The following is a 22,265-nucleotide window of genomic DNA, read 5'->3' as shown; positions in this document are numbered from 1 at the left end:
CAGATTCAAATACAGTTATTTAGACAAAAATGGTGTAGTGTGGAAATATGCATGAGCATATTTTCCTGCTAGTTTTGTGGTTAGAAGAGAGGCAAGCTTTCCTCCTAGAGTGGAAGGAAGGGGAAAAAAAAAACAATAAAGAAAAGCAAGCTATTCGAGAAGGTAGTATAGTGGTGGCTTTTAGTTGAGACCAGTCACCAGCCTGAAACATTCTTTAGTAAATCATTGGATTCATCAAATAAAATGTTCAACCAAACTTGATGCAATCTCATAGTTACAAAACATTCTTGCCAAAGAAAGTTGCAGTCTTAATATCTGTAATCGAATCATTTCCTGTTGAGGCTCGCAGGTGGGGAACTATCTGAAACTGCAGTCCTGTAAGATTAGTTATAAAGAAAATGTCTTGGTGGGAGAAGCCTTGATGATAATATTGAAAAGACAACCTAACAAGTGTGGGGAAAAAGAAAGTACCCCAGATCCTGGGACTAACCAGATTTAGAGGCATAAGTCAGGATATGCAAGCCCACTCCCTTGGGGTGATCTGAATAAAGCTACTCTAGGGCATTCAGGTATGTGCTGAACACACTCCGGCAGTGGGCCAGGCAGATGGCTCATTCCTGCACCAACCTTCGCAGGCCTGCCAGGTTGAAAAGCTACCACTGGGGAGGCATGGCTGTGCTCTGGCAAGAACAAGAACCTACATTTCATGAAGCATTTGGTCCTTCCAGTTGTGGGGATGCCTTGGGCCTGAGTTAATCTCTGAGTCCACTTAGGGCTTGGCATGTATTCTCACAGCCCTTGCTCCTGCTCCATCTTGGAGTTGCTTTTACCATCATTGCAGCCCCAGAACTTACCTCCTCTGAGTGATTATTCCAGACCCATAGTTAGCCTTTGAGATTCCACAGTTCGCCTCCCTACTCTTTCCCCACCTTGTCTTCATTCAGACCCACATCTTTAGGTTTGACTAAACCTTCCATCTAGGAATAATAGGTAGGAGGCTAAGCAAACTAGGCCGCATTCGTGTGTCCTGTCATTTGCTTCTCTGAATCTCCTTGGCTATGGTAAAGTAAATTTAGGTGTGATACACTCCTTAGACTTCCCTGCCCTGCTCCCCTTTCCTGTTGCCCTTTTGATTTTTTTTAAATCTGATACTCAGGCTCTCCTCCCCCTTTCACACACCATTGGAGTCTCCTAAGCTATTTCTGTCATTTAATGATCCCCAGCTGTTGCTGCAGTTCTGGCTGTTTTCATGCCTAGGAGAAGCATCAAAGAGCCAGAGGAAAAAGGGTCTTGTTTGTTGTCTGTCACACTGTGTCAAACAAATCAAATTCATTTTTCTGAAGCCACCAGTGAGACTTCTTGGGATGGTTGTTAATACTGGGATTTGAAAATCAGGAGGAAGAAAAGTACATGCTAGTATCAGGGACATTTTTAAAATAAGCATTCTGCTGATAGGTGTGGCACTCTGCATCACTCAGAATTATGCTAGAAAATTGTGGTATGGAAGAATTATTTGATCACTTTGCATTCTACTTTTATATTTTGAGCTGGAATGTCCTTTCATGTGTATTGAAGGATTATCTAATTTTAAAAGGAGGATTCTGTGATAGGAAATATATGGAAATTATTTCTGAAGTATCCAGAAAAAGCATTAATTTTAGTTCTGCTTTAACTTAATGCAGGTTTGTTTCGTAAAATTTTGTGCAAAACCTGCAGTAATGAAATGTTCCACTTGCAAATTCAACCACACAGACTTCAGGAAATACAGAGTTGCGGTACTTATAACAACATGAGCTCTCCTAGAGTTACACATACCTTTGCTTTTGAAAAGTCTTTACTAAACCTGGGGGATGCAGAGTGGGAAAATCCTACAGTAGTTAAGTGGGCTCCTGTATTATAATGATCTGGCTTCTCCTTTATGTATTTGATGAGAATTTTAACCCATTGCAACGAGTTTAGCTGATTTGTAGCTTTTACTCTCAGGCACTACATGAAGTTGAATTTTGTGGATTTCATTCTTCCACAGAGAAGACAAATTTTGCCGCAGCCTTTACCAAATTTTATTTTTAAATCTGTATTTTTTAGTCAAATAGCTAAAATTTTATATCATTTAGGACCTAAGGGTGAGAAGTTGTTTTCTTTACCCATAGAAAACTTGATACATAAACACTGCAATAAGCTTCAGATTGTTCATCTGTGTGTCTTTCTATCTAATTATCTATCTATCTGTAACCCATATGGTCTAATTTCTAATCATCTCTCTATTCCCTAATCCTTCCCATAGAAAAGGGCCAGGTGCAGTGGCTTATGGTCAATCCCAGCAAAGCCTATAATCCCAACATTTTGGGAGGCCGAGGTGAGTGGATCACTTGAGTCCAGGAGTTTGAGACCAGCCTGGGCATTATAGTGAAACGCCATCTCTACAAAAACAAACCCTAAAAAAGCAAAAATTGGCCAAGCATGCTAGTGCCCGCCTATAGTCCCAGTTACTCAGGAAGCTGAGGGTGGGAGGACCATTTGAGTCCAGGAGGTCAAGGCTGCAGTGAGCCATGATTACACCACTGCACTCCATCCTGGCGACAAAATGAGACCCTGTCTCAAAAAAAAAAAAAAGGCCTGTCATAGTAGCTCATACCTGTAATCCCAGCACTTTGGGATTAAGTATTCCTCCCAGCAGGAGGATTGCTTGAGACCAGGAATTTGAAACCAACCTGGGCAGTATAGTAAGCCCCATCTCTACAAAGACATTTTAAAAAAAAATTTTTTTTTTTTTGAGACGGTGTTTCACTCTTGTTACCCAGGCTGGAGTGCAATGGCGCGATCTTGGCTCACTGCAACCTCCGCCTCCTGGGTTCAGGCAATTCTCGTGCCTCAGCCTCCCGAGTAGCCAGGACTACAGGCACGTGCCACCATGCCCAGCTAATTTTTTGTATTTTTAGTAGAGACGGGGTTTCACCATGTTGACCAGGATGGTCTCGATCTCTTGACCTCGTGATCCACCCGCCTCGGCCTCCCAAAGTGCTGGGATTACAGGCGTGAGCCACTGCGCCCGGCCGACATTTTTAAAATTTAGACAGACATGATGGCAAGTGCCTGTAGTACTAGCTATTTGGGAGGCTGAGGTGGAAGAATCCATTGAGCCTAGAAGTTTGAGGTTACAGTGAGCTGTGGTCCTGCTACTACTCCAGCCTGGGCAAGAGAGTGAGATCCTGTCTCTGTGTGTTTTATTTTGTTTTTATGAGACAGGCTCACCCTTGTTCAGGCTGGAGTGCAGTGGCACAGTAATGGCTCACTGTAGTCTGGGTCAACAGGCACACATAACCAGATGTTGTCTCCCTGTGTTGTCCAGGTTGGTCTCCAACTCCTGGTCTCAGGCAGTCTTCCCACCTTGACCCTCCAAAGTGCTGGGATTATAGGAACAAGCCACTGTGCCTGGCCTGATTTAATTTTAAGGAAAACATTTTTTTGTCTCTTTTGGTTTGCTCTACAATGACTACCGTATTCAAAGTTTTGAATCTGTTCAACGAAATTTGATGCAGAATGTCAGCATCAGCAATGCCAGCAGGGATTAGTAAATGAGATTCAAGGCTGCCCACATTTTCTCAGTGAATGGGCAGAACTAGGGCAATAAGGAAAATGCTGTTCTTGGTGCCTTTAACTTTGGAAGGGAGTGTTCAGATGACCCTGCCTAAAAGTGCTAAAGGAAGCACATTCCCAATTTATCTTCACCCTGTTTAGGAATCTGGTGCAAGTGGATGCTATGCCCAGATCTTACGTGATGGAGTTGGTTGTGCATTGCTTTATTTGTTTTATTTATTTTTATTATTATTATTTTTTGAGACAGAGTGGCTGGAGTGCAATGGCGTGATTTCAATTCACCACAACCTCCGCCTCCTGGGTTCAAGCAATTCTCCTGCCTCAGGCCTCCCAAGTAGCTGGGATTACAGGCATCCGCCACCATGCCCGGCTAATTTTTTTTGTCTTTTTAGTAGAGACGGGGTTTCACCATGTTGACCAGGTTGGTCTCGAACTCCTGACCCCAGTTGATCCGCCTGCCTCGGCCTCCCAAAGTGCTGGGATTACAGGCATGACCCACTGCGCCTGGCAGTTGTACATTGCTTTGTAGATCCTCAGGAAAGACACTGATGACATTGAAGTAATTGCGATCTGTCTGCTACAATTAGAGAAGAAGGTCACATCAAGGGGGAGATGAGCAGCTACCCAGAATGAAATGGTGAGCCCCACGTTTTTGAGGATGTAGGGAAGAATTTTTACTTATTTATAGTTATTAACATTTTTTCTGTGACTCTGGCATAAATGTAATATAGTAGAAAAAGCACAAACTTTGATAGCAGGCCAACCTGTGTTTGAATTCTGACTCTACCTCTTACTACCTGTGTAGCTCCTTCATCTGTGAGATAGACAGTACATATCTCAAATATCTGTTGAGATGAAATGAGTCACTAGTAGTATATCTACCCAGTGACCACACAATGTAAGAGCTAAACACATTAGATTCCTCATTTCTTACATATTAGTTTTCCTTTCAAGGCAAGCCTTTTCTCAGTGCCTTTGAACTTGGAATTTCTGATGTCTGGAACACTCTCCAGATCACTTTTATGGTTTGTCATATTATTTGTGTTTTTGTCCAAGAGTCATCTGTGTCTTCGAAACGGCCTTATCTGTGTACCCTATCTAAAATTACCACCACCCATCACACTCTGTTATCTTGTTCTACTGTATTTTTCTTCACATAATGTACTACTTGAAATTATAATATGTACAACTTTATTATGTTTTCTGCTAGAGCGTATGTTCTGTGAGGGCAGAGACCTCATCTGTCCGTGTTATTGTTTTATCACACCTATAAATAATTAACCTTATCTGTCCATGTTGTTTCTATCACCTTTAAATATCACCTATACATATTGGTTCAATAAATGAATGAACGAATCAACTGACAATCTTCCTAGTGCCAGAAAAGAACCCGTGGCAGAATGCAAGAAGGAAGTTGTATCAGGAAGCAAATGCTTTTTGCTTTTGTGGAATGGATGTTCCCAGATTGAGAGCCAGATAGGAAGTAGTTCTGTGACATCCTCTTACATCCTTTTAGACTTCTTCCTGTCTCTCTCTGGGAAGAGTTCCTTTATATGACTTTTATTTAGTTGTTGTTGTTATTGTTTGAGACAGGGTCTCTTGCCCAGGGTAGACTGCAGTGGCATAATCATGGCTCACTGTAGCCTCGATCTCCCCACTCAGCTTTCCTGAGCAGCTAGGACGACAGGCAAAAGCCACTATGCCCAGCTAATTTTTTTTTTTTTTTTAATTGTCTTTTGTAGAGACAGGGGTTTCCCTATGTTGCCCAGAGAAGTCTTGAACTCCTGGACATGATCCTTCTGCCTTGGCCTCCCAAAGTACCGGGATTACAGGTGTGAATCATCATGCCTGGCCTGAATAAGATTTAGATGTGACCACCATTATCCTGTTAAAATCTCGATTCCTTTTGGAATTAGAATATAAGCAGTCTTTTCAGACTCCAGAGTTCTACTATGTGATATAACCTGCATGTTCCATACTATTCACTGAAATCACCTGGATTTTCCCTCATTAAGTATGTAGATTTCCTTTTTTATTCATATCATACTGATAACACTATCAATATTTAAATAGAGGGACGGGGTGCAGTGGCTCATTATGACAGTAATCCCAGGAATTTGGGAGGCCGAGGCAGGAGGATTGCTTTAGGCCAGGACTTCAAGGCCAGCCTGGGCAACAGTGGAGGACCCCATCTCGACAAAACATAAAATAAATAAATAAACATACAAAGAACTGGTGTGTTTTATGAGAGAATAGAGGTAGTTAAAGATTCAGGCTGTATATTCAGACAGAGCTATGTTCCAATTTCTGCTCTACCTTTTACTTTATGACCTTGAGCAAGCTGCTTAATCTCTCTAAACCTCAATTTCCTCATCTACAAAATAGTGTGGCAGTTGTATTGTCCTCATAGCTTTGTTGTGAGAATTAAATAAGATGATGCATGCATGTTTTCACCATTTTGTGTTACTACACAATATAGAGACCTTTCATTTGCATATTTTAATACCTTAAGTTAGATTCTCATAAGTTTATTCCTTGAAAGTTACCTGGTTAGATGTATAAGTTGCCCAGGTTTACCAGCCCAGGAACATACTTTATCTAGAGCTTTCATCCCTGACAGTATTCAGATTAAATAGAAGATATCTATTATATTTTGGTATTATAGGTTGAGAATATTCCTTATCAGAAATATTTGGGACTATAAGTATTTTGAGTTTTGGATTTTTTTCAGATTTTGGAATATTTGCATTATATATTTGCTGGTTGAATGTCCCAAATCTGAAATCTGACATGTTCCATTGAGCATTTCCTTTGAGTATCATGTTGATTTACAGGAATCATTTATAGGAATTGGCAGTTTCTTTCTGTCCAAGAGGTGGCAGCATTTCAGTTTGAAAAACCAGACCTTTGCTGTGTTTCATAATTGATTCATCAGTTTTTCTAAAGGAAGAGGCAAATCCATGTTTTTAAAAAACATTTTCTTAGGAGCAGAGGTTTAATAGGCAGAAGAAAGGGAAAGGAAAACAGCTTGCGCGCACTCTCTTTCTCTCTGTCTAGTGAAAAAGAGGAGACTTTCTAGAGGAAAGGCCCACCAGCAGTGGATGCCCAAGATTTTATAGTCAGGGGTGAAGAGGTGGTGTCTGATTTACCTAGGGCTCACAGATGGGTTCGATCAGGTGTGACATTTACATAGTGAGGGTAACAGGGAGGCTGGCTACCCTGTTATAATCTTGGTATGCAAATGAATTCTCCCCTTGGCTGGTGCCATCTTGTCTGCTCCTTACTGCACATGTGGCTGGCAGAGAAGGGAAGGTAGAGGTGCCATTTTGAACATGTCTAGTCCCAGGTAGTTCTTTTTTGCCTGCATTTACCCGTGCAAACTCCCGGCTTGCTTGTCTATTTCTGCAGCTCAACTTTACAGGGTGCTGTTGGTTAGAAAATGATTTGGGTGGCTGGTGTGGTATCTCACACCTGTAATCCCAGCACTTTGGGAGGCCAAGGCAGGTGGATCACAAGGTCAAGCGATTGAAACTACCCTGGCCAACATGGTGAAACCCCGTCTTGACTAAAAATACAAAAAATTAGCTGGGCGTGGTGGCACATGCCTGTAGTCCCAGCTACTCAGAGAATTGCTTGAACCTGGGAGGTGGAAGTTGCAGTGAGCCGCGATCCTGCTATTGCCCTCCAGCTTAGAGACAAAGTGAGACTCCATCTCAGAAAACAAAAAAGAAAATGATTTGGGGCTGCTTTTTTTAAAAAAAGGAAAACCTTACTGAGGACTTCCATATCCTCACTATCTGCCTAAGTGATTTCTTCTTAACTTCTGTATCATTCACTCCTCTGGAGTGGTAACCCTGGGTGTTGGACGACAACTCTTTCTGGCTACTTCCTGCTGAAAAGGGGCGTTGTGTGGGGAACAGCAGATAGGGCTCCTTCTGGGGTCGATCTAAGGGTCCTCGGAAGAAAGGTGTGTCCATGCATGGTTTGGTGTACAGCATTATTTGGAGTTTGATTGCTGTTAGAACCATTCTGATGGATTGTAACACTGGTTTGCCTCTAACAGATGTTGGATTTCAATGAATGTTGAACCTTGTTATCCCAGATGGGGTTCCCAATATAAAGCGGCCATGTTGCCTGGGGTAAATATCCAGGATTCGTCTCATGCCAAAAAAATTTAGGACACAGACACATATGAGGAGTTTAGGAGCGGAGGTTTCATAGGCGAAGGAAAGAGAAAGGAAAACAGCTTGCTCTCTAGTGAGAGAGAGGGGACTTCCAAGAGGAAAAGGCCCTCCATGGGTTTTTTAATAAACTTTATTTGGAATGATTTTAGACTTACAAGAAAGTTACACAGATAGTATGGAGAGTTTCTGTATGTCCTTTACTTAGTTGCCCCTAATGCTAGCATCTACGTAACTAGGGTACATTTGTCGAAACTGAGAGATAAACATTGTAAATTACTATTAAGTAAACTCCAAACTTCATTTGGATTTCATTTGTTTTCTCACTATCATCCTTTTTCAGTTCCAAGATCCAATCAGGGATACCATATTGCATTTAATCATATGATTTGTAGATGGTTGGTCGGTAGAATCCCAAGAAGAATTTACTTTCCTTTCTTCATCTTCACTTCCTCCCTTTTGTCTTAACTTTGGATCTGAATCTCAAGAATTTCAGCAGCTTCTTTCTCTGGTGAAAGATAAATGGACATTTCTGGATCCTTTAACTACTACTTTGGTATTGATAGCTTAGAATTTCAGAAGCATGCTTTTTGAACACTCAACTGCATATTTGATTTTAATAACGAATGGGTACTGATTCTTCTGCCTCTCTCTGAAGATTGCTCTTTATAATTACCAGAGCCTGCTTCACTGACATGTTCCTAAACTGCCTTCCAAAAAAAAAAAAAAAAAAAAAAAAAAAGTTCCCTTTCCTTTTGTTTCCCCTTTGCTTTTTCTTTCCTTTCCCTCCTCTCCTTCCCCTTTCCTTTACCCTTCCTTTCATCTCTCTGCATCCCCCTCCCCCTCCCCCTACCAAAAACAACTTAGGATGTGATTTAAATAAGGATAGTTTGATATAAGATCATTTTACCTTGCAGAATAAAGTATCTCATTGGAGGTGTGGTACCAGATTATTTGCAGTTCTTATTTGCCCTGGAGAAAATCTGATGTGAAAGCCTCTAATGAAACATTTATAATCTGTAACATAATTTTACAAAGTGCTTTTCATGTACATTGTGGTTTTTTGAGTTTCAAAGGGCGTATGGATTAGTTTTCAAAATGGTATTATAGTGAGAAAAAAAAGATAAAGTTACTTGATTAAGGTAGCAGCAGAGTGAGGATTGGGACCTCTGTGTTCTGATTCTTTCTCTGATGTCCTTTGGTCTCCCCTTAGAGGTCATTTGTTTGTTTGTTTGCTTTTTGAGACAGAGTCTCTCTCTGTCGCCAGGCTGGAGTGCAGTGGCATGATCTCACACTGCAATCTCTGCCTCCTGGGTTCAAGCTATTCTCCTGCCTCAATCTCCCAAGTAGTTGGGACTACAGGTATATGCTGCCACGCCTGGCTAATTTTTGTGCTTTTAGTAGACACAGGGTTTCACCATGTTAGCCAGGATGGTCTCCACCTCCTGACCTCAAGTGATCCTCCTGCCTTGGCCTCCCAAAGGGCTGGGATTACAGGCGTGAGCCTCCATGCCCAGCCAGAGGTCATTTCTCCAGGTGTATTGCATTCATTTGGAACTTATAAAATATTTATAAAACCAACCCCACATTCAGTGCTGTTAAACCTTTACCCGGAATGAGTTGAGTTGAGAGTAAACCCTTTCTGGTTAAGGATAGGGCTAATTATAAAATACATTGGGCCTTCAAAATGCTTTTGTTTGTATTAAAAACAAGTCAGAGATTTTTTTTGGTGCAGTGTACACTGTGTTACCCATTCACACTGGTTTCACAAGTTGAAGTAAAAAAAAATCGTGAAAAAGACAAGAGAAACTTAATGTTTAGGCTGGGCACAGTGGCTCACATCTTACTCCCAGCACTTTGGGAGGCCACAGTGGGTGGATTGTTTGAGCCTAGGAGTTTAAGACTAGCCTGGGCAACAGGTGGAATCCTGTCTGTACAAAAAATTAACCAGGTTTGCTGGTGCTTATCTGTGGTCCCAGCTACTCCAGAAACTGAGGCAAGAGGATTGATTTGAGACCAGGCAGTTGGGTCTGCAATGAACTGAGATTGCACTACTGCCCTCCAGACTGGGTGACAGAGCAAGATCCTATCTCAAAAACAACCAAAAAAAAAAAGAAATTTAATGTTTAAAAAGTTTAAGAATATTATATGCAAGAAACAGGAGAGGAAAACAATTCCACTGGATGCTGTAGGACAGGGTAGGGCTCAAGAACCAGAAAGCGAGAGGTAATGAAACCAAGTTAGGGAGCACAGAGACGTCTCCCTTCTCTTTCATATCTTTTTAGGCTGTGTCAGGACAGACTCATGGGTGCATGCAATAAGTAGGGGCCTAGAGGAGTATTACTTTTTGGGAATGACATCAGGAAATGGCTTGAAACTTTAATACTCACTGATCATGAAGATAAAATACTTCCAAGACCCCATTTTTATGCTCTCTAGTGCTACCCTGCATAGAAAGGATCTTGTTTCTCTTTTTCTCTGACTTCCAGTGTTGGGCAGTACCATCTTTGTGCTCTTATGACAACTGAAAAATATGTAACTATTTTAACTTGTTTTTAAGAAATAAGCATTTTTTTTTTATTATTAGTATACACATACGTGTCTCACACAGAAGGCCAAATAAGACTTGAATTTGCCAGTAGAATGGCATGCCCACTTTTGGCATGTGTGCTAGCCACAGTTGTACTTGTCCAGATGTTAGTATCTTTCTTATAACATTGTCATTATTCACTTTGTTTAGTTTTTTGAGACGGATTCTCGCTCTGCCACCCAGGCTGGAATGAATGCAGTGGTGCGATCTCAGCTCACTGCAACCTCTACCTCCCAGGTTCAAGTGAGTCTCCTGCTTCAGACTCCTGAGTAGCTGGCATTACAGGTGTGCGCCACCATGCCCAGCTAATTTTAGTATTTTTAGTGAAGATAGGGTTTCATCATGTCAGTCAGGCTGGTCTCAAACTCGACCTTGTGATCCACCTGCCTCGGCCTCCCAAAGTGCTGGGATTACAGGTGTGAGCCACTGTGCCTGGCCAACATTGTAATTATTCACTTCAAATCTGTTAGACCTGAGAGTTCTGTGAGACTGAGAACCTTGTCTTACTCAGATTGTATCTCTAATACCTGGTCTTGTCTTTAAGATACAAAAGCCATTTGAATACATGAATTGAATTATGGGAATAACCAAATCAGTTAGTTAAGATATAGTGTCTGTTTTCTTTGAAAATACTCTTCACACATATCAGAACTTATTTTATGTACGTTTCCCTCATGAAACTGTAAAATCATTGAAGGCAGGGCCTTCAGTCACTACTGAATCCCCAGCAACAGAGTATCGGGAATACAGTAGGCCCTCATATTTCTTGAATGAATACTTAAGGAAAGAGATCCCGTCACTGCACTCCAGCTGGGTAACAGAGCAAGACTCTCAAAACAAAACAAACAAACAAAAAAAAAACCTTCCCAGATTATTTCATTGCGAAGTGTAACAGTTGAGAATCACGGGAATTAGAGAAGGATTACAAGAATAAGGATACAGAGTATTTGGGTCCAGTCCTGGCTTCATTTCCTAGTATTTTGTTGAGGATTTTTGTGTCTATATTAATAAGGCATATTCATCTGTAGTTTTGTTTGGATGTTTTTGTCTGGCCTTGGAATCAGAGAATAATACCAGCTTCATAAAATGAATTGGGGAAGTGTTTTCTCCCGTTTCCTGGACGAGTTTGTGAATGATTGGTATTAATTCCCTTTACTTTTTATTTACTTTTTTGAGACAGGGTCTTGCTCTGGCACCCAGGCTGGAGTGCAGTGGTGAGGTCTCAGCTCACTATAGCCTCAACCTACCAGGTTCAAGGGATCCTCCTGCCTCAGCCTCCTGAGTAGTTGAGACAACAGGTACTTGCCACCACGCCTGGCTCATTTTTGTATTTTCTTGTAGAGAGTGTTTCACCAGGTTGCCCAGGCATCTCTTGAACTCCTGAGTTCAAGCAGTTCACCCATCTGGGCCTCCCAAAGTGCTGGGATTACACGGATAAGCCACCATGCCCAGCCAGTATTAATTTCTGTTTGGAGAAATATGTCAGCGAAGGCTTCTGGATCTGGGCTTTTCTTTGTGGGAAGATTACTATTTCAATCTCTTTACTTGTTATACATCTCTTCAGATGTTCTATTTCTTTCTTGAGTCAGTTTCAGTAATTTATGTCGTCTTAGGAATCTGCCCATTGCATTTCTTTTTTCTTTCTTTCTTTCTTTTTTTTTTTTTTTTTTTGAGACGGAGTCTTGGTCTGTCACTCAGGCTGGAGTGCAGTGGCACAGTCTTGGCTCACTGCAACCTCTACCTCCCAGGTTCAAGCGATTCTCCTGCCTCAGCCTCCCAAGTAGTTGGGATTACAGGTGTGTGCCACCACATCCAGCTAAGTCTTGTATTTTTTAACAGAGACAGGGTTTTGCCATGTTGGCCAGGCTGGTCTTGAAATCCTGACCTCAGGTGATCCACCTGCCTCGGCCTCCCAAAGTGCTGGGATCACAGGCATGAGCCACTGTACCTGGCTTCTTTTTGCATTTCTGATTTTTAAATCTATTTTCTTGGCAGTCTAGGTAAAGGTTTATCAATTTTGTTGTTCTTTTCAAACAACGAACTTCTGTGACTATTGATTTTCTCTGTTGTTTTTCTGTTTTCTTTTCTTTTTTTTTTTTTTTTGAGACAGAGTCTTGCTTTGTCACCCAGGCTGGAGTGCAGCGGTGCAATCTCAGCTCACTGCAATCTCCGCCTCCCGGGTTCAAGTGATTCTCCTCTCTCAGCCTCCCAAGTAGCTAGGACTACAGGTATGTGCCACCACGTCTGGCTAATTTTTGTAATTTTAGTAGAGATGGGATTTTACCATATTGGCCATGCTGGTCTTGAACTCCTGACCTTGTGATCCACCCACCTCAGCCTCCCAAACTGCTGGGATTACAGGTGTGAACCATCTCGCCCAGCCATGGTTTTGTTTTGTATATCATTGCTTACCACTTTAATTTCCTTTCTTCTACTTACTATTGATTTAGTTTGCTCTTTTTCTGGTTTCTCTTTTTTTTTAAATTAGTTGAATTTCATATTCATCTAGTTTCTTAAGATAAAGGCTTACAACATGTATTTCAGATCTTTCTTCTTTTCCATTGTAGGCTGTGAATTTTCTAATATAAACTTATGAATTTCCCTCTAAGCACTGTTTTAGTTATATTCCAGAAATTTTGATAAATTATTTAGTTCAAAGTATTTTCTAATTTCTTTCATTTTCTTTTGACCCATTGGCTATTTAAGGGTGTGCTCTTTAATTTCTGCATATTTATGAATTTCCCACATTTTCTTCTGCTCTTGCTTATTTTTCTTTCTTTGTATATTCTTTCTTTCTTTTTTTGAGACAAAGTCATGCTGTGTCACCCAGGCTGGACTGAAATGGCACAATCTTGGTTCATTGCAACCTCCACCTCCTGGGTTCAAGTGATTCTCCTGCCTAACTTCCTGAATAGCTAGGATTATAGGCACCTGTCACCACATTCAGCTAATTTGTGTATTTTTATTGGAGACGTGGTTTCACCATGTTGGTCAGGCTGGTCTTGAACTCCTGACCTTAGGTGATCCACCTGCCTCAGCCTCCCAAAGTGCTGGGATTGCAGGCATGAGCCACCACGCCCAGCTATATATTCTTTATATACAAAATATTTATAGAGAATGGGGTCTTGCTATGTTGCCCAGGTTGGTCTCTGACTCCTGGCCTCAAGCAGTTTTCCTGCTTCACCCTCCCAAAGTGCTGGGCTTATAGGTGTGAAACACTATGCCTGGCCTGTTGTTGATTTCTAATTTAATTCCATTGTAGTCAGAGAATGATTTTAATCCTTTTAAATGTACTGAAACTTGTTTTACTGCCTTGGTATATGTTCTGACCTACGGAATATTCCATGAGTGTTTGAAAAGAATGTATATTCTGCCATTATTGGGTGGAGTATTCTATATGTTTTTTAATTCTATCTGGTTGATGGTGTAGTTCAGGTCCTATATATATGTATTAGTCTATTTTGGGTTGCCACAAAGGAGTACTTGAGGCTGGTTAATTTATAAAGAAGTTTATTTGGCTCAAGGTTTTGCAGGGTGTACAAGCATGGCACCATCTCCTCAGCTTCTGAGAGGCCTCAGGAAGCTTTTACTCATGACAGAAGGCAAAGCAGAAGTAGAGTGTCACATGGTGAGAGAGGGAGCAAGAGAGATGCCATGTTTTAAACAACCAGCATGTGTGTGAACTAAAAGAGTTAGAACTCATTACTTGCAGGGAGGGCACCAAGCCACTCCCAGGGGATCTGCTCCCATGACCGAAACACCTCCCACTAGGCCCTGCCTCCAGCATCGGGGGTCATAGTTCAGAATGAGGTTTGGAGGGGGCACACATTTGAACTGTATCAGTATCCTTACTAATTTCTGCCTAGTTGTTCTGTCCGTTATTGAGAGTGAGGTAGATTGTGATTTTTAGAGGAGATAAACTCAAATATTCCTTATTCAAAATTAGTTAAATAAGCACCATGCAATTTATTAAAATGTACAAATGCTCTAGTATTGGCCGGGTGTGGTAGCTCACCCCTGTAATCCCAGCACTTTGGGAGGCCGAGGCAGGTGGATCACGAGGTCAAGATATTGAGACCATCCTAGCCAACATGGTGAAACCCCGTATCTACTAAAAAACAAAAATTAGCTGGGCATGGTGGCGTGTGCCTGTAGTACCAGCTACTTGGGAGGCTGAGGCAGGAGAATTGCTTGAACCTGGGAGGCGGAGTTTGCAGTGAGCCGAGATCGCGCCACTGCACTCCAGCCTGGCACCTGGCGACAGAGCAAGACTGTCTCAAAAAGAAAAAGAAAAAAAGAAATGTTCTAATATTAGTTACACCTTTGGAATGCCAGAAATAACATCAATTAATTTACTTTCTAGTATATTGGAGCTATTTTAATATTTTTAGTGGGAAGGTCACTGTTAATTCTCATGAAAACTGATGCTTTCAAACTTGGCTCCAACCAGACCAGTCTTTCAGTTGATTGTTTCTGGGTAGCAGTTTCCCCCTCTGAAGTATGACAGCCTCCAGAGCTGGAAGCCAAATATCTGAGTGGGGGAAGATAAAAGATTTTTGAGGAGGCTTGTCTGCTTTTTGGTCTCCTCAGGCATATAAACCTCATTAATTTTTGAATGCAGCACTCTTGTGGCTGACATATTATTTCTAGTCCAGGAGCATTCTCCTTACTCATCAACAAGTTTGTTTTGGAGCCTTTTCTGACAAATATTCTGCAAAGGGGTGGCCAAGTTTATTGTCCTTTGACTAGAAGTTTCATTAGAAAAGACTTGTCAGTATTTTTGGGTTAGGGCCCAGTTAGTCAAATGTCTCTACAGTCTGAGAATCTTCCTTGAGAGGACTTAACTGAGCAAAGGATGATGTGGAGGGAAGGGGTCTTGTTTTTTTGCTGTCCTGTTCTTCTGTACTAACCCCACCTTCCTATTCTTTTCTACTTCCTCATAATTTATACCTTATCTTCTGATTGTAGAATCCTTGGTGGAATCAATAAATGTATGAAATAGGAGCAGCTACAAAGCTGCATGTTTCCTTTCTGGTGAAATCCAGGACTAATGACCAGTGGAAGAGCTGGGCTTGAGAACCTTCTTAATCCTTTTTTGTTGACCCAACTGTTTGATACGTTTGTTTCTTGGGTATTACCCATCGAATCCTATCAGCATGCTTCCATGGTCTTACACGGCAGAGATGTATTAAGGTCACTCGTTGGCTTTCCCTCCACCTCCAGAGTAGCTAGTTATTCAAATAGCAGTTGATGCCTTTGTTTGAGGCAGATAAAAAACTTGATTATTTCCATGGAGAATGGAGAACCTAGGGTTTTTCACTTTATGGTTGGATTTCTTTTCTTTTTATTCCATTCTTTTCTGGCAGGCAACTCAGTTGATTCACCATCCATCAGCTCTAAAGACATCTGTTCATCTGTATACAGGTTGCTCACCCAGACCCATTTAGAAACATGATATGTTAAATTTATGGAAATCGGTAACAGTAAAGGTTTAAAAGCTCATGCTTGTATATAAATAAGTATTTTTGTTTAGTTTGTATTGACTTGGGGAATGATGAGCAAATCTAAATAGCGATATACAATGACACAGAGAGATGTTAAAACTCCTACTTTCCTGAGTTTCCATAGGCTTGTACTGTCTGTGAAAATCATCATTTGTTTCAGACATTTCTTGGTGAGAGTGGATGTGCATTAAATTTATGGGATCTGAAATTTATTCCTGATTTGGGCAACTTTGGCAGTGAACACAGAACATATGGCTCTGTGGTATTTACTGAAAATGGGTTATTAAATAATTGCTTCTAAAATGAATAATCCCAAGGTCTGGAAATGTAAAGTCATTTTATTTAGAATGCTTAGAATTAAGAGGATTAAGATAGACCAAGGAAGCAGAAACCTCACATAAACAGCTATTTCTCTGTAGTTGAAAGTCTTAGATGACAGATCATTGTAAATCTACACAGATAAACATAAAGCAGATAAAAATTATAAAATGTATAGGTTGACTGCCATAATTCTGAGTTTACGGCTTCATTTTTTTCCCCTCCTTATAAACCTTGAGGGTTGTGCAGTACATAAAACAACACATACCTAAATCAGGTTATTGCAGTACCCAAGACAATACTGATACAAGGTAATTTGTTACTTGAGTAGGAAACTTTGTCAGATGTCAGATAACCACTGAGTTCAAAATTAACTCCTGGGTGGCACAAGATGGAATTTTCAGATAACTGAACTTTAATTTCATTTAGTTTTAGAGATGGAAAAGGTTTATTAGCTAAGCTTTTCTCTTTGTACTAGAGCTGTATTTGTATATGTGTGTGTATAAATATATACGTGCATAATATACACATATACATGTGTGTGTATATATAGGTATATTTGTATATAAGCTGAATACGCCTTTACTGTACTCTCCATAAAACACTTGAATCAGAAATTTGCTAAATAATATGTTAGCTTTTATAGATTTAAATTTTTGTATTCATGATCAAGAAGGTTTTCAATCAAGAAGTTTTTATAATATCCCTATGGCCCTATCTGTATATGGTTTACTTAAGAGGGCTAGTGGTTAATATTTCAAAATTATTCTTGGATAATAACCATTGCTTATGTTATTGTTTCTTTGAAGTATTCAGACCTGTTGAATTGCATTGTTCCCTTATTCTCTGAAATAAAATTAATTTGTTAAATTTAATCATTTTCTAATAGCTCAGTTTACACTGGGCTTTAGAAACACTCTAAAAGATGACAAATATTTCCCTTTTTATCCCTCTTACATATTAGCCTGCTTGGCTCTCCTTTTTCTTTGTGACAGACAGGCGTATTGCATATGATCAGGTGCCTACACTTCAGAGTCACAGAAACGTGGGTATGAATCCTAGTTGTAGCACCTTTGAGCTGTGTGACAGAAGGCAAACTTTTTTTTTTTTTCTTTTCTTTCCCTTTTTTTGGGTTGGGGAGGATGGAGTCTCGCCCTGTCGCCCAGGCTGGAGTGCAGTGGTGTGATCTCGGCTCACTGCAACCTCCACCTCCCGGGTTCAAGTGATAATATCCTGCCTCAGCCTCCTGAGTAGCTGGGATTACAGGTGTGCACCACCACGCCCAGCTAATTTTTGTATTTTTAGTAGAGACAGGGTTTAACCAGGTTGGTCAGGCTGGTCTCAAACTCCTGACCTGGTGATCGACTCACCTCAGCCTCCCAAAGTGCTGGGATTACAGGCGTGGGCCACCGTGCTAGGCCAGAAGGCAAACTTTTAAAGGTCTGATTCTTAGTTTCCTTGTCTGTAAAATGGGGATAACTGTAGCATCCTCACAGGGCTTTTTGTTTTAAGGATTAAATAAAAGCATGACAGTCACTTAACACAGGGTCTGACACATAGTAGCACACTCATTATTTGTATTTTATTAATGCAATTGTTGCTGACCTATGGTTACAATTTTTTCTGAAATCAACTTCCTAGAGTAAATTTGTTTTACTGAAGTTGATTACCTGAATTCCTTGACCCTGGTCTGAACCATCCATTTTAGTAGCCCTTTTGACTGTCTCACCAGAGAATGAACCCACGTGATCACGCCCCACTCCTGTTATCTCAGCAGAGCAGGCTTTCAGAAGATCCTAGAGAGGCAAAGGAAGGAGCCCACCTTCTGGAATCAGAATGCTTGTCTCCAAATCCTGTTGTACTTCTTATTAGCGGGATAACCTTAGGTATATTATTCCTGCTGGGCCTCATTTTTCTTTTCTGTAAAATGGGATTAGTAATACCTATCTTGGCCGGGCACAGTGGCTCACACCTGTAATCTCAGCACTTTGGGAGGCGGAGGTGGGCAGATCACTTGAGCCCAGGAGTATGAGACCAGCCTGGGTAACATGGTGAAAACCCGTATATACCAAAAAAAAAAAAAAAAAAAAAAAAAAAATACAGAAATTAACCGGGCATGGTGGCATGTATCTATAGTTCCAGCTACTCCAGAGGCTGAGGTCGGAGGATCACTTGAGCCGGAGATGTCAAGGCTTCAGTGAACAGATCGCACCACTGACTCCAGCCTGGGTGACATAGTGAGACCTTGTCTCGAAACAACAGAGCACCAAAACCTATCTTCATATGGCTGTTATGAAGATTAAATAAGTTAAAATATAAAATAATGTAAAACAGTGTCTGGCACAGAGTGCATGCTTTAAAAATGTCAGCTGTTAGTGTAGCTCCTCCTCTTTTTATCTATTTAGTTCTCCAAGGCTTTGTTTTTAACAATGTTAATTTGTAAAATAAAAGCCCCTTGGTTCAGTGTCTCAGACTGTAACATCCTTTTGAGATCCAGTTCAGCTCCAGAAACAATTGTTGAATGCCTACTGTGTATTAAGTGCTGTGGTGGACATATATCAATAAGGCATATTCTCTTCTCTCTAGGAATTTATAAACTGCTAGGAGGGGTAAGATGTGTTCAAGGGCTACTGTTACACAAGGCAAAATATTATTATAATTTTTCACAACACATAATAGTTCACAGGAGGCCTAGAGTAACTGAATGCTGTGGAGTCAGGAAGTTCAAATGAAGTAGATTAGGCATTTCCAGGTGAAGTGAATAAAAGAGGTAGGAAAAAATTTATGGTACTTAAGAGTAACTGGCCAGCCTCGATTAAGATGACTTACAATGGGAGAGAGACAGTACAGGTAAGGAGACAGCCAGGGAGCTACCACTGCAGCATGGGAAAACATGGTGAGGTAAAATTGATGAAAGGAGTGTGAGTGTGAGGAGGTAGAGGTGAAGTTGGCTCAGCCCTTTAAAAATTACTGGGAAAGAGAGTGATATAATTAAAGAAGTAAAAAGGATGGGAAGCAGATTAGGTTTTTGGGAGGAAAGCAAGTTTGGCTTTGGATCTACTGAATTTGAGGTATAGTCAGGAGCATGGTTATGGTTCTGCCATTCTTGGAGGCCTCCCTAAAAACTTCTCTGTGGATGGAAAAGGCAGATATGAAGATGATTCCCAGTAGATTCTGGTTCCTCTTAGATATGACTTAGAGGGCCCCTACACTTTTTTTTTTTTAATCCTTTGGAGACGGAGTCTAACTCTGTTGCGCAAGCTGGAGTACAGTGATGAGATCTCGGCTTACTGCAACCTCCGTGTCCCAGGTTGAAGCGATTCTCCTGCCTCAGCCTGCTGAATAGCTGGGATTACAGGCACACACCACCACGCCCAGCTAATTTTTATATTTTAAGTAAAGACAGGGTTTCACCATGTTGGTCAGGCTGGTCTCAAACTGCTGACCTTGTGATGTGCCCTTCTCGGCCTCTCAAAATGCTGGAATTACAGGTGTGAACCACCGCGCCCAGCCAAAGACTTAGTTATGTAAGGAGACTTTCCTTGGCCTGTGGTATCCTCCTAATCCTTCTTCTCTGAACATCTTCTCACTTAGTCTCTGAATGACAGCTGTGCCATCATCATTCTGCATAGTTTGTAGTTGTAATACCCTTTAGGTTTAACTGGCTTTTGTGAGAGGGAGAGAGAGAGAGAGAGAGGTAGTTGATTTTTAACTAAAAAAAAAAAAAAAATCCCTATTAAGTTGTTTCATTACGCAGTATCGCCAGCGTGAAAATAAGAGAAACACCCATCAGTCTCCCCTAGCCCGGATGTGCTTTGAGTCATCTAGCTTGATTGTTTCACCTCAACAGAAAAGGCTCTAAGTGAAGGGAATGAAGAAAAACAGAGGCATATTAATGATGAAATATTTTCTAGGCTAGAAAAAGGCATTGCTTGGTGAAATTGCTGTAGTTTTTAGATACGAAAGAAAAGAGTTTACAAATAGTACTTCCTGATCTATGTGAGTAGTTCTTTCATTCACCGTACTTATGGTGGTAAACGCTTGTTAAGAAAGCGTAGAGCATCTGCAAAACTTTCTGCTGGGTGATGATCCTTGTTATGATATTTTGAGTTTGGAATTCGTGTTTTTTAGTTTTAGGAGGAGGACTCAGTGTTTTGGAGGTTTTGAGCAAAAGGCAAGACTCTAGTGCTTTGTGGATTGTTATCACCCTGCAAGACCCTTCGCAACTTCCTCTCACCGCCCACAGCAGAATACGGAAACTCTGCTGTATCAGGCCACTTCTGCAATTACAGTTGCACTTCAAGGGGCTCCTTCTTTCATACTACATCCTTCTGTTTTTAGACTTTCTTTTGCATTTGAAAATGTGTCTTTTGAAGTGGAATAACCAACTGACCCTTCATCTCTCCTCTCTTTCTGCTGCCCTGCAGTGCTGCAGTTGAAGCTCCAGCAGCGCCGGACCCGGGAAGAGCTGGTGAGCCAAGGGATCATGCCGCGTAAGTGCCTCTCTCTCTCTCTCTCTCTCTCAGCATTTGGTAGAGTTGCTTTTAGGACATGGTCGTGTGTACCAACTACGCCATAGGAAGCATCTAAAGTAAAACAAGGATGATGGGTTTTATGTTCCACTTTTTTCTTTCTCATGACTTTCCAAGTTTGGAGGCTCAGTCACTAAGTAGTTAAGATAACTAATTGTTTAAGTTCAGTGAAACAAACTGGGTGAAAGGGTCAAACCTGGTTTAAATTAGGTGTAAGTGGTGCCGTTGAATTTTTCTTAACTTTGGAATTGCACCTTTAAAAGAGTTTTCACTCTATTAAACTTCCCTTTATGGGAGGGGCAGATGTTGAACCTGGGGTATTGTGAGGAAGAACTACTTCTTGCATATGCTTTGCCTTCATGTTCTGGTTCTTAGGAAGAGAAACTTCTTTTCTGGTATTTTGAATCAACCACAGTTTTATGTAGAATGAGATCCTCAGATACTCTAAGGCTGGCCTGGATGTGAGCATGACTGAGTAAAGTCGATAATGGCTCTATCACAACACTGGGCTCAGTGGGTGCAGAAGTGCATCCCTTAGGAAAAATGAAACCAATCCTTGGAATCTATTAGAAGTGAGGAAATTGGCTTTTATTGCCAACAGCATTATAAACAGAGTAGAAACTGGAGCTAGCGAGGTTTTGATCTTTCTGATATTTCATTTTTAAATCAGCAGAGAACATAGGCTCTCCCTCTTTTCTGTTTGGATGTTGTCACTACTTGGATACAGCATAAGTCAAAAAAAAAAAAAAAAAAGTCATACAACTTCTGGCTTCCTAGTGGGAGAACTGATGTTTTTCATTTTAACTTATTATCTACTGGCTGACTGATCATGCATTTTCCCAGCTCTCATTCATTTATTCATTCATTCAATATCTGAGAACCTAATTCTGCTAGTTGATACAGCAAGCTAAATCGGGCTCTTGCTTTCAGGTGATTTATATTTAGAAGGGCAAGACTGGTAATAAAGAGATAAATTTCATAGCATGAACTTTTAGAGCAGGAATTGCCATGAAATGCAACACGGTAAGTACTATCAAGTAAATTCACTGATTGGTGTGTTAATAAGTAATAGGAATAAGATGGGGTCACTTTGAATAAGATGTTCAAGAAAGGCCTCACTGAAGAGGAAAGATTTGAGCTGAGATCTACAGGATCAGATGAAGCTGGCCATTCAGAAAGCAGGAAGAGGGCTCAGAAGAAAAAGCAAGTGTTTGGGTCTGGTGCAGGCAAGAGGTTGGTGTGTTTGGATATCATCAAGGAAGCCATTGTGGCTGGGGTATGGTGGAGAGGGAGAAGAGGGCAAGTGAAGATGGGTAAGGTGGGCAGGGCCAGAGCCAGGGTCTTATCACCCACACGGAGGAGGTGGATTTGACTTTTCATTTTAATTTTTAAGAGGTGAAATCTTGCTGTGTTGCCCAGGCTGGACTCGACCTCCTGGTCTCAAGCAGTCCTTCTGCCTCAGGCTCCTTAGTGGCAGGGACTACAAGTGTACATCACCATGACCAGCTGGATTTGGTTTTAAGTGCAATGGGAAGCCATTGAA

General features: G+C 41.0%; 1 protein-coding gene across 7 annotated transcripts in view; it reads left to right on the top strand.

Moving 5' to 3' along the window:
* MRTFA (myocardin related transcription factor A) overlaps positions 1-22,265 on the top strand; it is a 207,747-nt gene that overhangs the window by 135,116 nt on the left and 50,366 nt on the right. For 6 of the 7 annotated variants that reach the window (XM_032267167.1, XM_032267166.1, XM_032267165.1 and 3 more), the window contains one exon: positions 20,618-20,683. In XM_032267167.1, the coding sequence (XP_032123058.1) occupies positions 20,677-20,683 (7 nt within the window). In that variant the 5' untranslated portion in view covers positions 20,618-20,676. Of the gene's footprint in view, positions 1-7,560; positions 7,565-20,617; positions 20,684-22,265 lie in introns of those variants that run through there. The other variant, XM_032267168.1, reaches the window with a different exon arrangement.

The sequence above is a fragment of the Sapajus apella genome, unplaced genomic scaffold, assembly GCF_009761245.1.
Source record: "Sapajus apella isolate SASKATOON/1434 unplaced genomic scaffold, GSC_monkey_1.0 scaffold166, whole genome shotgun sequence".
Taxonomy (NCBI): domain Eukaryota; kingdom Metazoa; phylum Chordata; class Mammalia; order Primates; family Cebidae; genus Sapajus; species Sapajus apella.
This window is presented reverse-complemented; position numbering and strand designations above follow the sequence as displayed.